The sequence below is a fragment of the Rana temporaria genome, chromosome 9 (assembly GCF_905171775.1).
Source record: "Rana temporaria chromosome 9, aRanTem1.1, whole genome shotgun sequence".
Taxonomy (NCBI): Eukaryota; Metazoa; Chordata; class Amphibia; order Anura; family Ranidae; genus Rana; species Rana temporaria.
In genome coordinates, this window is record NC_053497.1 from 6448915 (window position 1) to 6466914 (window position 18000).

The 18000-nt window shown below is 44.6% G+C and overlaps 1 protein-coding gene across 6 annotated transcripts in view; it reads right to left on the bottom strand.

Moving 5' to 3' along the window:
- Nucleotides 1–18000, bottom strand: part of LOC120913053 (spermatid perinuclear RNA binding protein) — a 219559-nt gene that overhangs the window by 93154 nt on the left and 108405 nt on the right. For all 6 annotated transcript variants that reach the window (XM_040322733.1, XM_040322736.1, XM_040322734.1 and 3 more), the window contains exons 5-6: nt 9009–9174; nt 6103–6247 (exon numbers count right to left, since the gene is read on the bottom strand). In XM_040322733.1, the coding sequence (XP_040178667.1) occupies nt 6103–6247; nt 9009–9174 (311 nt within the window). The remainder of the gene's footprint in view (nt 1–6102; nt 6248–9008; nt 9175–18000) is intronic.

An 18000-nucleotide genomic window follows, 5' to 3' on the forward strand; every position in this document is an offset into this window, starting at 1 on the left:
TTTGCCTCAACAAACCACAACCCTGACAAAATATGTCACAATCCATGCTTTGCCTCCCAGTGTACCGTGCCACGTATGTATGTAAACTATACTAGCAGTATTGTCTTGCAGCCAGTCAGAATCTGTGTACAAAATCCTATTTAAAAAGTACAGATGAAAAGGATCATGGGGGGTGAGGGCAAGAAGAAAAGAGACTTGCATCAGAATATCTTGTACATTAACATCATTAGAATGAAGTGTCTTCATGCTCTGCTCGGAGGCCAAGTCCAGACATTTTCCCGCAAAGGGTTTTCCATTTTTTTTTTCTTGGTAGAAGCTTTTTATGTTTCGGGACCAGCTGCGCATTTTTAGAACTTGCTGAACAAATAACGTTTATAACAAAATACACTGGATATTGATATTCACCAAATTACTATAGTTGAATATGTTTTACTACATCTTATATTTTAGGAGACCATGTGCATGAATCTTTCGGGGCATCACCAAGGTCTTCTCCAAAACTTGGAAAGCCTTTAGGTGTGATCACTGCTCATCAGATCTTTTTTTTTTGGCCCATACAACAGTAAGTGATTAGAAAAGCAGTCCAAGATGTAGATGTACGTCTATATGAGGACCTCTTTCACCATTCGAGGCCTAAAATGCAGATCCTGTAGAAGCCCTGGCTCCCAACTTACACAAGCTTTATTCTTGACTATGCAGCGACAATAGGTAGATGGGCAGAAGCCAAAGTATCCTCTTCTTTAGGCGGGGGGGGGGGTAAATACTTTTTAGAAGGCATTAATGCCCAATATCCAACATAATATAGAACATATATGCTCAATAATGAATATAATAAAGGGGCCTATATTCCCCAAATCTATATGCTTAAAATTGAAAATATTATAGAGCCTTAATAACCCATATCCAAAATAATATGGAGCCTACATTCCCAATGTCTAATATAATCTAGGGCTTATATGCCCAATGTCTAATATAGAGCTTACATGCTCAATATTGAATATAATTAAAGCGGGGGTTCACCCTAAAAAAAACTGTAGACTGTTATATCCAGCATACTGCTGACAACAGTAGTATGCTGGATTATTTTTATTTTTTTTTGGTCTGTACTTACCTTTTTCCGTCGTTTTCACCCGGCTTCCGGGTTCTCGCTCCCCCGGGGAGTAGGCGTTCCTAAGCTCTGCATAGATGATTGACGTGGGCGTCATCGCCTTCCGAAAATATCCGAGTGGGACTCGGCACTTTACGGCCCCTGCGCAGTCAGCTCTACACGGCAGGCGCCGTAAAGAGCCGAGTCCCCGTCCGATATTTTCGGAAGGCGATGACGTGCACGTCAATCATCTATGCAGAGCTCCCCGTCGGGGAAAAGGAGCGACACGCCCACTCCCCGCAAGGAAGAAGACCCGGAAGTGCGGCTGAAGACAGGCAAGTGTACACATAAAAAAATAAATATGACAACGCTACAAGCCTTTATTAAGGCTACAGATAGGTTAGCCAACAAGTTAATTTTAGGGTGAACCCCCGCTTTAAGGGCCTATATGTACACAAAATGTCATCTATTATAGGACCTATATGCCCAATATCTAACACAATGTATGGCTTATATGCCCAATGTCCAATATTGGGCATATAGTCCCTTTATTATATTCAATACTGAGCATCCATATTATGTTAAATATTGGGCTCAGAGGCTCTATGGATATTTGGCATATAGGCTCTATAGTAGATCAGATATTGGCCATATAGGCTCTATGGGCCAGATTCACAAAGCAGATAAGACGGCGTATCTCCTGATACGCCGTCGTATCTGTTGTTCTATCTATGCGACTGATTCATAGAATCAGTTACGCATAGATAGGCAGAAGATCCGGCAGGTGTAATAGTTTTACACTGTCGGATCTTAAGATGCAGTACCGCGGCCGCCGCTGGGGGGATTTCGCGTCATAAACCAGCGTCGGGTATGCAAATTAGGAGTTACGGCGATCCACGACGGATTTTCGCGTTCGCTACGTCGTCGGTAGTCTGGTTTCCCGTCGCATAGTTACACTTTTTTTTTGGTGCCCTAACTTTACACAGCAATCGTATTGCTGTGTAAAGTATGGCCGTCGTTCCCGCGTCGAAATGTAAAAAATAACGTAGTTTGCGTAAGCCGTCCGGGAATACGGAATTACGCTACGCGCGTCGCCGTTTGAAAAAATGACGTCACGGCGGGAGTTCGGAAACGGAGCATGCGCGGTAGGTCCGGCGCGGGAGCGCGCCTAATTTAAATGGCACACGCCCATTTAAAATGGCCCGCCTTGCGCCGGAGGCCGCCGGCGTAGGTTTTCATCGCAAGTGCTTGGTGAATCAGGCACTTGCGATGAAAAATTGCGGCGGTGTAACGTATCTACGATACGTTACGCCGCCGCTGCCCTACATGAATCTGGCCCTATATTCCATTAGATATGGGGCATATAGCCTCTATATTATATGTTGGGCATATAGGTTGAAAATTGGACTGGATGTTGGGCATAAAGGCCCTATAATGTATAGGATTTTGGGCACATGGGTCCTTTATTATATTAAATGTTGGGCATAAATCTCTATATTATATTAGATATTGGGCATATAGGCTCTATATTATATATTGGGCATAAAGGCTCTATATTAGATATTCAGCGTATAAGTCAATATCATATTATATATTGGTTATTTCTAATATATTATTAGGCCTATATGCCAAATATCTAATATAATTTAGAGATTCATGCCCAACATTTAACAAAATAAAGGGCCTATGTGCTCAAAATCTAATATAACATAGGGCCTTTATGCCCAACATCCAATACAATTTAGGACCTATATGCCCAACATTCAATACAATTTAGGACCTATATGCCCAACATCCAATACAATTTAGGACCTTTATGCCCAACATCTGATATAATTTAGGACCTACCGTATTTGCCGGCGTATAAGACGACCCCCTAATTTTCCAGCCAAAATTGCCCAATATCTAATACAATGCCCGTATTGCCCAATATCCAATCCACCAAACGACCTTTATGTTGCCCCAAAAGACTACATAAAATAAAATATTTTCCGATCCTTTTTACTAATGTTGTCAAAACAAATACATGAAAAGCGCCAGCTGGCTCCTCGGTGATCTCCCGAGTTTGATATCATTTGTCTCGCCTGGACATAAGATGCGCAGAAGGTCCCCTCACATAAAAAAAAAAAGCAATCACCAGTAGAAGGATATAATAATAATAATAACAATAGGGGGGGTCAGCTCATGAAGACACAAGCATCATTCTGACTGCATGAAATACACACAGGACAAGTCCACTGCACCTAGGCTGCTCGGTGTTGTTAGGATATAGATTAGCATAGTCAAAAACCATACCTCAGGAAATATTGGTCAGTTATACCCTTATCATGATGGAAGCGTGATTTAAACAGTTATAGAATATAAGGGAATACAGATACAACACATGAGCAAGAGAATAAAGAGCAAAAAAATAAAAAATATCTACAAATACTCTAACATTGAATTATTACAGTTGTTCAAATTTTAAATAGGTGGCACATCACTTCGTTAACATTACAGTTAAAATGTGATTTAACAGACCACTAAATCTAAAAGAAAAAAAAAAAAGTGCTGATCCTTATTGCCCCGTGGCAGACAGACCCTATTATAGGGACACCAGGGCTAGGTGAGAAGGGGGGTCAATACTACAGTTTACCAATCAGTGAACTAGGGTGCTTTTTCTGCATTCATTACCAGTTGCATGCCGCTCTGTTCCCCAAAGCATGAAGGTGGGATGACTCCCGATCATGTGACCACGGTTGGGTGACTCCCGATCATGTGACCACAGTGGTCACATGATCATCATTCCTTATTAAAAGGTCACCAAGCTGGGCGGAAAGGGGGTCAATACTACAGAATCGGTGAACTAGGAGGCTTTCTCTGCATTCCGTCCCAAGCCTAAAGGGAACTTATTTAATTGGCATGGTTTAACCACTTAGGACCGCCTCCTGCACATATACGTCGGCAGAATGGCACGGCTGGGTACAGGCACGTACCCGTATGTCCTCTTTAAGTGCCCAGCTGTGGGTCGCGGGCGCGCGCCCGTGACCTGGTCCGAAGCTCTGTGGCCGCGGGACCCGCGGACCCGATCGCCGTCGGTGTCCCGCGATCGGTCACAGGAGCTGAAGAATGGGGAGAGGTGAGTGTAAACACACCTTTCCTGTTCTTCACAGTGGCAATGTCAGTGATCGTCTGTTCCCTGATATAGCGAAAGGCGATCAGTGAAGTCACACGTCCAGCCCCGCCCCCCTACAGTTAGAAACACATATGAGGTCACACATAACCCCGACATCGCCCCCTAGTGGTTAACTCCTAAACTGCAATTGTCATTTTTACAGTAAACAATGCGTCAAAATTGTCCGAAGTGTCCGCCATAATGTCGCAGTCACGAAAAAAAAAAAATCGCTGATCGCCGCCATTACTAGTAAAAAAAAAAAATATTAATAAAAATGCCATAAAACTATCCCCTATTTTGTAAACGTTATAAATTTTGCGCAAACCAAACGTTTTTTTTTTTTTTACAAAAATATGTAGAAGAATACGTATCGGCCTAAACTGAGAAAAAACATTTTTTTATATATATATCTTTTTTAGGGGATATTTATTATAGCAAAAAGTAAAAAATATTGCTTTTTTTAAAAAAATTGTCGCTCTATTTTTGTTTATAGCGCAAAAAATAAAAACCGCAGAGGTGATCAAATACCACCAAAAGAAAGCTCTATTTGTGGAAAAAAAAAAAGGACGCCAATTTTGCTTGGGAGCCACGTCGCACGACCGCGCAATTGTCAGTTAAAGCGACGCAGTGCCGAATCGCAATTTACCTGCATAAAGGTCCAGGTCTTAAGTGGTTAAGGGTTATACAAAATTGTCTTCTGCTCACAAATTGCTTTGGGAACCCTCGTAGACCTTCATTATAGATTAACAGACCTCCATTGGGGTCACACCCCATGGTGTGCAAAAATGAGTCTAAACAGGAAAGGAGTGCAGGAAAAGATATAATTATTTAGTCAACTTTATCTATACCAAAAGTACTAGAGCACCGACATCTATTACGGAAACTGTCAACGCAAAAGCGGCTTGTGCATTTTTATCGCAACCAGCATGTTCTGTGTAGTATCTGCATTCCCCTAGTGTATACATCGTCTATAACGTTACCAATCGTTTTATTTCAAGCATGGAAAAATGCCAACAATTAAAAGCCTTGAATTAAACTCCGATTCTTCCCAGATGGCCCCAACGGCATTTTTTTATTTATTTTTTTTTCTTTTTTTAACTGACCAACATTTGACACTGTATAGCCGATGTTTGTGGGAAGGACAGAAAATAGAGGGTGGGCTAGAGATGGGAGGAGCGACAGGGAGTCCGTCTTGCCCAGGTGGGCCGGCTGCCTCAGTTGACATGACAGAGTGTGGCCTGTTGGTCAAAGGTCTGACATAGGGGTCCAGTGTTGTTGCTCGGCAAGTTTCTAGGGACAGGCTTGGGAAGCTGAAGCAAATATTACAGACCGTAAAAATGAAGAAGGGAGGGGGGGGGAGGGGAAAAAAAAAAAAAAAACAAGAGAAATAAAAAAATAAAGAAATTCATGAACACATTAGTATTTATGAATTACCCAACCTCAAAGCTGCTGCACGTTCTTCTAAAAAGTCCGGTTTCTTTTTTTGAGAAAAACCACATACGTTTGGTGGCAGGAAATGCACGTGCTGTAGCTCAGATAGAAAAAAAAAATAACCACTTTTTTTTTTATATATTTTTTTTTTACTTCTAGTCTACTTTGTCTTAAATGACGAGGGACAGCAATGAGGTTGTGTAACAGAATCTGCTCAATACCAAAAAATGAGAGACTTCAACATAAGACAACATATGTAACATTTACTATCTTCTATCTATAGCTTTCTTTTTTTTTTTTTTTTTTATGAATTATTTAATATCTGTGAGCAGATGGAAAAAAAAATACAGACCACTAATATCATATAAGAAACAGAACATTTGAAAGCGGTTTCTTTCTCAACAAAAGGAAACAAGAAAACCCCAAATACCTCCACCTGAACTGTTTTCCTCTTCTCTGAATAGTGGGGATGTCAGTATAACTTTTAAGGTTAATTTAGGTTCTTTTGAATTTTGTATAATTAGTGAGGCATCTTCTGTGCATTGTTCCACTTGATATGTCTCTTCTGTGAGTTTCTAAAGGGTTTAAGAAGCGAGTACAAATATTAGAAAGGCTAGGAAAGGTTAAGCTGGCATTAGGGTTACTTTCTAAAAATTAGAAACAATGGGGTAGATTCAGGTAGCTTTGCCCCTTTTTTTACGGAGGCGCAGCGCACCGTTTTGCCGCTGCGCCTCCGTAAATTTCCTGCGCTACGCGCGATTCACTGAGCAGTTGCTCCGTAAATTGCATGTACGCTCCGGAAAACTGCCCAGCGTAAGGGCGCGTAATTTAAATGATCCCGTAGGGGGCGTGGATCATTTAAATTAGGCGCGCTCCCGCGCCGAACGTAGTGCGCATGCTCCGTCGGGAAGCTATTAGCAGGAGCAGCCTTACGCGAAACCCGACGTACGCAAACGACGTAAACTGCGTACGCAGGGCTCGCGTAGGGTTGTGAATCGGCGTTAGTATGCCTCTTTGCAGCTGCCCATTCAGTTCACGGCATGGCTGGGGGGCAGAGAATAGAGGTCAGCTGACTGGTGAGGAATGTGAAATGGGAGGGGCTCCTGAATTCAGCATAGGTGTCACTGCTGAGAGACACCACAAAGTCAGAGACAGTGAAGCTGGAGACACAGTGCGTAACACTACCTGTGATTATAGTTGCCATTAAATATCCCCACTACAGTTCTCAGACCAGCAGATGACCTTGATCAAGAGCGTCTAAGTTGGCTGATCAGAACTCCCCCCAGCATTGCCACTTATCCCCCCCCCCCCTCACCAAGGAGTAAGAGAAGGAATAAAAATAGAGAATACATGGAAGGGAGAGGTAAAGAGGGGGGAGGAACAAAAAAAAAAAAGGGAGAAAAAAAATAAGAGAAAGAACAAGAAAGATGGCTAGAGAGGGATGGGGGGGAAAAAAACACGAAATTAGGATAGAGAGAGATAAAAAGTGAAAGGAAAGAGAACAAAGAGAAAGAGTGGTACATCCTAAAACGTACCATAAGGGGTTTAATATTGTACAAGTGGAAGGAACTCGGGGAACGCTGAACATCCGTGGGTTAAGGGCGCAAATTACTTGTCTTGCCTTGGGTGCTGACAACTCATGCTACGAAAATAAATTTACTGTTAGGGGTCCCCACAACTTGGAAAATTTTATCAAGGGGTCACAGCACTAGCAAGGTTGAGAACCACTGCTCTAGGGTAATAAGGTTGAGAAAGGTTGCCAGGTTTCCTCTGAAGTAATAAGGTTAGGAAAGTTTGCCAGGGTTCCTCTGGGGTAATAAGGTTAAGAAAGGTTGCCAGGTTTCCTCTGAAGTAATAAGGTTAAGACAGTTTGCCAGGGTTCCTCTGGGGTAATAAGGTTAAGAAAGGTTGCCAGGTTTCCTCTGAAGTAATAAGGTTAGGAAAGTTTGCCAGGGTTCCTCTGGGGTAATAAGGTTAAGAGAGGTTGCCAGCTTTCCTACGGGGTGATAAGGTTGAGAAAGGTTGCCAGGGTTCCTCTGTGGTAATAAGGTTAAGAGAGGTTGCGAGGTTTCCTCTGAAGTAATAAGGTTAGGAAAGTTTGCCAGGGTTCCTCTGGGGTAATAAGGTTAAGAAAGGTTGCCAGGTTTCCTCTGAAGTAATAAGGTTAGGAAAGTTTGCCAGGGTTCCTCTGGGGTAATAAGGTTAAGAAAGGTTGCCAGGTTTCCTCTGAAGTTATAAGGTTAAGGTTGAGAAAGGTTGCCAGGGTTCCTCTGGAGTAATAAGATTAACGAGAGGTTGCCAGTTTTCCTACGGGATGATAAGGTTGAGAAAGGTTGCCAGGGTTCCTCTGGGGAAATAAGGTTAAGAGAGGTTGCCAGTTTTCCTACGGGGTGATAAGGGTTGAGAAAGGTTGCCAGGGTTCCTCTGGGGTAATGAGGTTAAGAGAGGTTGCCAGTTTTCCTACAGGGTGATAAGGGTTGAGAAAGGTTGCCAGGGTTCCTCTAGGGTAAGAAGGTTGAGAAAGGTTGCCAGGGTTCCTCTGAGGTAATAAGGTTAAGAGAGGTTGCCAGTTTTCCTACGGGATGATAAGGTTGAGAAAGGTTGCCAGGGTTCCTATGGGGTGATAAGGTTGAGAAAGGTTGCCAGAGTTCCTCTGGGGTAATAAGGTTAAGAGAGGTTGCCAGTTTTCCTACGGGATGATAAGGTTGAGAAAGGTTGCCAGGGTTCCTCTGGGGTAATGAGGTTGAGAAAGGTTGCCAGGGTTCCTCTGGGGTAATGAGGTTGAGAAAGGTTGCCAGGGTTCCTCTGGGGTAATAAGGTTGAGAAAGGTTGCCAGGGTTCCTCTGGGGTAATGGGGTTAAGAGAGGTTGCCAGTTTTTCTACAGGGTGATAAGGGTTGAGAAAGGTTGCCAGGGTTCCTCTAGGGTAAGAAGGTTGAGAAAGGTTGCCAGTTTTCCTACGGGGTGATAAGGGTTGAGAAAGGTTGTCAGGGTTCCTCTGGGGTAATAAGGTTAAAAGAGGTTGCCAGTTTTCCTACGGGGTGATAAGGTTGCCAGGGTTCCTCTGGGGTAATAAGGTTAAGAGAGGTTGCCAGTTTTCCTACGGGGTGATAAGGGTTGAGAAAGGTTGCCAGGGTTCCTCTAGGGTAAGAAGGTTGAGAAAGGTTGCCAGTTTTCCTACGGGGTGATAAGGGTTGAGAAAGGTTGCCAGTTTTCCTATGGGGTGATAAGGTTGAGAAAGGTTGCCAGGGTTCCTCTGGGGTAATAACGTTGAGAAAGGTTGCCTTGGATGTATACACGGGGAAAGGAAGGAGTTAATGACAGAGCTGATCCTCACCTGAATTTGCAGCGGAAGGTTTTCTCGGACCGTCACTAACAAGCTCTCTGTTGGTTTCTCCTTACACATGAGAACCAATTCTAGATCCATGTCTTCCTTAATGAGCAAGCCTTTGGCAACCAGGCCAATTCTCATGACTCCGCACAGCACCCGGCCACTCTCATCCCTACAAGGCAAAAAAATTGTTTGTTATTAAATGACTCCAGAAACTCAACCATATCCCCCACCCCCGCCCACCCCCATCCCCACTCCAATACACATCGATACAATCACAGACAGAATGAATGCAAAAATGAAATTATTCCGTTACCGGAAATAACTTTGTATATTCTGCACCAAGGTAGCATTCAAATACCTCCATTCCATCTTACGCTTAAAAATTAAACCACAAAGTTGTGCAAATCCGACGGAGGAAACGGCGACAAAACCAGAGCTTACCTTTCGCTGAACACAAATCGGTAGATCTACAGATGTCGGCAAACCTGGACTTTTCCTGTAAAAATTTGAGCGGCTTCTCCCTCCTGACCCCACCCCTAATGGTCAACGAGGCCGCCCATCACATTAGAAGGACAAATAGGAAGGCTCAGGAGGTGAGAGGGACAGGGCCAAGCTCTAATTTTATAGGAAAAGTCAAGATTTGCATACCATTATGAGAGGCGTGCACCGCACGACCTACTTTACATTCCATTTCGAAGGTGCGCTTCAGCCTATTTAAAATTGCCTAGAAAAGTGGTCTCCAAACTGTGGCCCGCGTGTGGACTCCTATCCAGGCTTTGGGACACTATTCCTACCACTGAGAAAAGGCACTGGTCCCCCAAGTGACAGATTATGGGGAACCACTGATGGGACACTATTCCTCCCACTCATACTAATGATGGGACACTATTCCTCCCACTGACACAAATGACGGGTCACTATTCCTCCCACTGACACCAATGATGGGACACTATTCCTCCCACTGATACCAATGATGGGACACTATTCCTCCCACTGACACCAATGATGGGACACTATTCCTCCCACTGATACCAATGATGGGACACTATTCCTCCCACTGATACCAATGATGGGACACTATTCCTCCCACTGATAGCAATGATGGGACACTATTCCTCCCACAGATACCAGTGATGGGACACTATTCCTCCCACTGATACCAATGATGGGGCATTATTCCTTATACCAATACCAATGATGGGGCACAATTCCTCCTACTGACACCAATAAGGTGGAACTATTCCCCCCTCCTACTGATCAAAGTCTCAATGCAATTCATTTACTCCCACTCTTCACCAATCCTGAAGCATTATTTATTCCCATTGAATTAGGGACATTTTCTACCCCCCCAGTGGCAATAGCTCAGCCCCCTAAAAGCTGAAGGACAGTAAACAGGTCCTTTGTGTAGAAAGTTAAAGGGGAGTTCCACCCAAAAGTGGAACTTCCTCTTAATCCACTCCTCGCCCCCTTACATGCCACATTTGCCGAGGGGCTGCTAAGGCGAATAGTCAGATCGCCTTTTGGCAGCCCCTCCCTTTAGGCGATCGACTGGGACACGTGACAGGTCGCAGGCGATCGCCTGTCCAATAGGATGGCGCAGCGCCACTCGCACATGCGCAGTGGGTGCCCGGCCGTGAAGCCGAAAGAGGGGGGGAGAGGAGCGGAGCCCCGGCCGGTGAGTCGCTGGAACGTGGAGCAGGTGAGTGTATGTTTATTAAAAGCCAACAGATACACTTTTTGAAGCTGCTGACTTTTAATAAACATGAAAAATGACTGGAACACCCCTTTAGGGGCCACCTGGTCTAGAACTAAACATACATATTTGCCAGCACACCGTGTATCGACAACTTCCATCCAAAAGCTTTTTAATGAAAGATCACACCACAAAAAGGAAAGTGCAACGTTTCGGAGCCACGTAGGACCCCTTCGTCAGGCATGTGATCAATATTCAATATTTTTTACTTGTTGCTATAATAAATATCCCCCAAAAAATAAATAAACATTTTTTTTTCTTCAGTTTAGGCCGATACGTATTCTTCTACATATTTTTGGTAAAAAAAAAAAATCGCAATAAGCGTTTATCGATTGGTTTGCGCAAAATTTATAGTGTTTACAAAATAGGGGATAGTTTTATTGCATTTTTATTAATATATATTGTTTTACTACTAATGGCGGCAATCAGCGATTTTTTTTCGTGACCGCGACATTATGGCAGACGCATCGGACAATTTTGACACATTTTTGGGACCGTTGTCATTTTCACAGCGAAAAGTGCTATAAAAATGCACGGATTACTGTGAAAATGACAATTGCAGTTTAGGAGTTAACTACTAGGGGGCGCTGTAGGGGCTAAGTGTGACCTCATGTGTGTTTCTAACTGTAGGGGGGCGAGGCTGGATGCGCGACGTCATTGATCGTCTTTCCCTATAATCAGGGAACAGACGATCACCGACACTGCCACAACGAAGAACGGGGAAGGTGTGTTTACACACAGCTCTCCCCGTTCTTCAGCTCCGGTGACCGATCGCGGGACACCGGCGGCGATCGGTTCCCGCGGGCTCGGTCATGGAGCTGAACAACGGGGAGAGGTGAGTGTAAACACGCCTTCCCCGTTCTTCGTTGTGGCAGTGTCGGTGATCGTCTGTTCCCTGATATAGGGAAAGACGATCAATGACGTCACACGTCCAGCCTCGCCCCCCTACAGTTAGAAACACGCATGAGGTCACACTTTTTTTAATTTTATTTTTTAAGTGTATTTTTGTGCGTGTACTCGAGAGAGGAGCCGGACTGCAGGAGTTGGGAGTAGGCAGGCCTCCCCCAGAGGCAATCTGCCACCTTTCTCCATACCCCGGGTGGCAATGGTGGGTGTGTGAGGGGGTCCTCCCACACAGCCCGCCCTACCTGCTCCACTTTGAAGCCCAACGTGGCAGAAGGACTCCCTATAAGGGAGTGAGAGGATCTAGCCCGCTCAACCAGCCCCGTTAGTCCTTCGCCTCTCTTTTTTTAGAGACCGCGTGGTCAAAGTGCGTGCATGTTAACCCAATTTCGAGTGCGTGTAAGTGTGGTGTTTTTGGGGGGGGGGGGGGTGGGCGTACTAAGCGCAGGCTTACCTCGCATAGCACACCCACCGGGAGCCGGGCTGAGACCACCAAACTCAATTCACATGTAGCCGAGACCGGAATCCGAACCCCTAGCTGCAGAGGTGAATGGCTTGTCAGCGCAGTGCCAATCGCGTTGAGCCACAGCAGCTCCCTCATGAGGTCACACTTAACCCCTACAGCGCCCCCCTAGTGGTTAACTCCTAAACTGCAATTGTCATTGTAGTTCCCGACCCCACGGCTGGGCTTAAAGAGACACGTACGGGTACGTGATTGTGCCCAGCCGTGCCATTCTGCCGACGTATATCGGTGTGAAGGGATCCCTAAGTGGTTAAAAAAAAGAAGAAGCGACAGTTGTTATCAGCCGAGTCGAATGGGATTTGAAAATGAGCGTCACGTGGCTAAAACAAAGATTCATTTCACTTTCTCATGCTAAAAGCTCTGAGAACTGAGCCCAACGTGCCTTACATAACAAAAACCAGCCAAAAGAAATTCTTAATATAAAAAAAGAACACACCAGAAGGATCTTGAGAAGGTTGGGGGTCAGAATGCCATTCAAAAACATAATAAAAAAAAGCCATAAAAATAAAGCTAATTTGGGCATTCTAGCCAATTGAGATCTACCCTAGCTGTATTTTTGGAACACATTTTTAAATTGGAGGTCATTAGAATTTCGGTAGGGGGGTGAAAATTACAGACAAAAAAAAACAAGAAGCAGTAAAAAGGCAAAACTTGCAAACAATAAAAAATAAATAAAAAAAAGCAGCCATCTGTGGTGCGATTATTAATTTCACGTTGAGAAATTGCAGTGGGTTCCAGAATCCCACTGGGAAGATCATTCTACCTGAGCTACGAAAGAATCGTCTCCTCACCGAGGTGGATAGTGCTTAGCCTGCAGGAAACCCGTACGTGAGCGCGTCTCTAAAGTACACTCAGATCTGCTGCGTCAGCATCATCCCTTTCATTTAGACAACGCTGATGTGGGGACTTGCAACCAGCCGTAATAAAATTTATTTAGTATTGCAAAATAAACACAAAAAAGTAATAACCCCCGAGTGGGAAAACAAACTGTGCATGAATTAAACTTCATAATTTATTCCTGTTCCCGTTATAACGAAAATCACCGCTCAGCAACCAGGAATGAAGCGAAAAATCAACTTCATTTTTAAACCGTATGCTGCCAACATCGATAGGAAGGTACACTATTTTGTCAAAAGTATTGGCACGCCTGCCTTTACACACACACACAAACTTTAATGGCATCCCATCTTAGTCCGTAGGGTTCAATATTGCTTGTCCTCTGATGAAAACTCTTTATGAGTTGAAATGCGTTGGCGTCCAACATTGACAGATTGATATTGAAGATATCTCCATGTCTCCATGTCACAAAAGTATTGGGACACCTGCCTTTACACACACATGAACTTTAATGGCACCCCAGTCTTAGCCCGTAGGGTTCAATATTGCTTGACCCCTTGATGAAGACTCTTTATGAGTTGAAATGCGTTGGGGTCCAAACCATTGGCAGATATTGAAGATATCTCCACGTGGCGGAGTCTATATACACTATATTGTCAACAGTATTGGGACACCTGCCTTTACACACACATGAACTTTCATGGCATCCCAGTCTTAGTTCGTAGGGTTCAATATTCAGTTGGCCCACTCTTTGCAGCTATAACAGCTTCAACTCTTTTGGGAAGGCCGTCCACAAGGTTTAGGAGTGCGTCTATGGGAATGTTTGACCATTCTTTCATAAAAGCATTGTGAGGTCAGGCAGTGATATTGGAAGTTCTCTCCATTCAAATTCATCCCAAAGGTGTTCTATCGGGTTGAGGTCAGTTCCTCCACCCCAAACTCGCTCATCCATGTCTTTATGGACCTTGCTTTGTGCACTGGTCCAAATCATTTGGTGGAAGGGGGATTATGGTGTGCGGTTGTTTTGCAGGGGTTGGGCTTGACCCCGTAGTTTCAGAGAAGGGAACGTTTAAGGCGTCAGCATACCAAGACATTTTGGAAAATGTGTGGGAAGGCCAGTCAAGTTCCTTCACCACAAACTCATCCATGTCTTGATGGACCTTGCTTTGTGCACTGGTGAGCAGTCATGTTGGAACAGGAAGGGGCCGTCCCCAAACTCCTCCCACAAAGTTGAGAGCATGAAATTGTCCAAAATGTTTTGGTACGCTGACGCTTTAAGAGTTCCCTTCACTGGAACTAAGGGGCCAAGCCCAACCCCTGAAGAACAATCCCCCACATCATAATCCCCCCCTCCACCAAACTTTACACTTGGCACCATACAGTCAGGCAAATACCGTTCTCCTGGTAACCGCCAAACCCAGAAACGTCCATCGGATTGCCAGACAGAGAAGCGTGATTGGTCACTCCAGAGAACAAGTCTCCTCTGCTCTAGAGTCCAGTGGCGACGTGCTTTACACCATTGCAACCGACGCTTTGCATTGCACTTGGTGATGGAAGGCTTGGATGCATCTGCTCGGCCTTGGAAACCCATTCCATGAAGCTTTCTACGCACTATTGTTGTGCTAATCTGAAGGCAACACAAAGTTTGGGGGTCTGTAGCTACAGACAGTTGGCGACTTCTGCACACTGTGCGTTTCAGTATGCGCTGACCCCACTTTGTGGCGGAGTTGCTGTTGTTCCCAGGTGCCTCCACTTATAATACCAACAGGTGACCATGGAACATTTAGTAGCAAGAAAATTTCACGCATGGACTTATTGTATAGGTAGCAGCCTATCACGAACCACGCTTAAATTCACTTAACTCCTGTGAGCGACCGATTCTTTCACAAATGTTTGTAGAAGCCGTCTGCATGCCTAGGTGCTGATTTTATACACCTGTGACCATGGAGGTGATTGAAACACCTGATCCCAATGATTTGGAGGGGTGTCCCAATACTTTTGGCAATATAGCGGGGACACTAGTTCTGATGGCCTGGGGGGGGGGGGAGGCAATGAATTTCCTTAATTTCCATAGATTTCCTCTTACTTCTTGTTTGGCTATGGGGCAGGAAGTGAAGGGAAATCTCTGCAAAGGAAAGGGAAATCTCTGCAAATAAACTGACGGGGCTATAACCATTCCTTACTCTATCCAAAATAAAAAAAATAAAAAAAAGTGTTGCCCCTAGAGCTACTTTAAGCATAAATATCTGAGGAAGTGAGGAAGGTTTGTGGTCCAGGATGATAGGACAGTCAAAATTAGACGCATCGCCCCCCCCACAGTTGTGAAATGCCGGCCGCCCACATACCAGGACGGCCGCTTTATGGGGGCGCTAGACTAATTTGTGTCTCAGCCCAGTTCGCCCCATAAGATTGGCGCTACACTAAGGGCTAGATTCAGGTAGATTTGCGGATTGTTACGGCGGCATAGCGTATCGTATTTACGCTACGCCGCCGTAAGGGAGGCAAGTGCTGTATTCACAAACACTTGCCTCCTAAGTTACGGCGGCGTAGCGTAAATGGGGCCGGCGTAAGCGCGCCTAATTCAAATGAGGAGGGCGTGTTTTATGTAAATGGAGGGTGACCCAACGTGATTGACGTTTTTCACGAACGGCGCATGCGCCGTCCGTGTACATATCCCAGTGTGCATTGCTCCAAAGTACGCCGCAAGGACGTATTGGTTTCGATGTGAATGTAAATTACGTCGAGCCCCATTCACGGACGACTTACGCAAAATTTTCAAATTTCGACGCGGGAACGACAGCCGAACTTATCATTGGCTACACCACCTAGGGGGCAGCTTTATCTTTACGCGGCGTATCTCTTACGGAAACTGTGCATCTTTACTGTGACGGGCAAGCGTACGTTCGCGAATCGGCGTATCTAGGCATTTGCATATTCTACGCCAAACTCAACGGAAGCGCCACCTAGCGGCCAGCGTAAATATTGTACCCTAAGATACGACGGCGTAGGAGACTACCGCTCGTATCTTAGCCTAATTTAAGCGTATCTGGTTTCCAGAATACGCTTAAATTTACGATGGCGCAGATTCAGAGTTACGTCGGCGTATCTACTGATACGCCGGCGTAATTCGCTCTGTATCTAGCCCTAAAAGTGTAGCGCAAGCCGGCGGGGACTCTTTCCGTGCTGCCCCCCTTCAAAATGCTGCCCTAGGCCAGGATACAGCATTGGTTGGGGGGGGGGGGGGGGATGTGGAGCACAGACGGCAGCCCAGGCGCCTGGACGAAATTTATTTGTATCAAATATATGGTATTCATTATATTTCTCTTTCAGTATTCAGCAATTTTCGCTTATTTTCAGTTATTTTTTTAATTCCCCGAAACAAGAAAACATTGTAGCTTATGGCGGATAATATAAAACAGTCTCTTGGATGGCTATAGGATCAATAAACTATAGGTTGTTGACCCCGTTCTTCAAGGGTTAAACAGAACGTTTCCTGGTAGGAGTGCAGTGGCAGTCCCGGGAGAGATCAATTATACAAGCTATCTATGGAGGAGCGGCTTTATCCTGCAGTAATGACAACCGGTCTATTTTTTGCTGCTCCCTCAGTCATACCGGGACATGAAATATAGGCCCTGATTTTCCACTAGATAAAGGCAGTTGTAGAACCGCATTTCTTTGCAGGAACTGGACCTTCACAGGTCTATTTCACTTGACCCGAGAAGAGCTTAAGAGATTGATTATCAAGTCCTTAGGTTCCCGAACAACATCTCCAATTTGGCATTTGGAACACATGGCACGCGTCCACAAAATGTCAGTCGTTCTCGAGAATCTGACACCAGGATCAGTGGAGAGTGATACGGCTTTCAAACCGCCCTACAAAACACTAAACATGTGCAAGCCTCAGTACAATAAAAGGCATTCTTCCGTGGTCTCTAACCAAGTCACCTTCGCTGTCATGGAGCAGGTTGTTAATTTCAACAATGTGCAGCTGGAATTCTGCATCCTCGAGGCATGCCCTGGTTATTATCCATTACTGGTGTCTTCAGAAATACATTGTATAAATATTTCAAAGAAAGTTATGATGAATTAATAATGCAGCCAACAAAGAATTCAGAACGGTATTACTGCTCTCGCATAAATCCTAGGAATACCTAAAAATGGTCACAAAAATGGTTTCCAGGTTTCACCCATCATGGTGGGCCTACCTACAAAAGGAGTCTTCAGGCATTGGGTTCCATAGGGATGTAGCAATGCCCTGGACTGCTATGAATATCCATCCTGTGCCCTCTACAGTAAAATTTAAAAAAAAGAACTGAGTATAGGTTTAATTTCAGACTACATCCATCATGGCATTTGGTGGACATAACCACAAAGGAGTCTTCAGGGTTTGGGTTCCAATAGGGATGTAGCAATACCCTGAACTGCTATGAATATCTGTAACGGAATGACCCGGGACAAACAGAGACTTTGTAAGGATGAGGGGTACTCCTGTACCGGCGTCACCGAGGAGTCTTATGTCTAGGGTCACCTTATGTCCGATAGGGCCATAGGGTGACTGAGAAATTATATCCTAAATTACAGGACATGGGACATCACTGATAGTTCATATTGCAGGATCTTGAGGTATTGCAAGTTGTTGGTTAATTGTGACCCAACCAGTCAATAGTGACTCATTTCTATGATTAGCCCTGGCTAGTGACATGCTAATTGAGTCAGGCCCCCTGGAAGACCTTTCATTGTGTGATAACACTGCTTTAAGCCATTGATGCTCAGAGGTGTGAATACCTTTCTGTCAAGCTGTATGTGAAGACAGAACGTCTGTCTAGGGATGTGGATTAAGAAGAGATCATTGTGTGATGGTGTTTTGTTTGAGTTCTGTTAATGAAGGAATGTGCAGTGATTAGGTCATGATAATTATAGGCCGGCGCCGACATGTCTAGAATGTTTAGCAATTAGCCATCTGAAAGTTTATTGAAGCC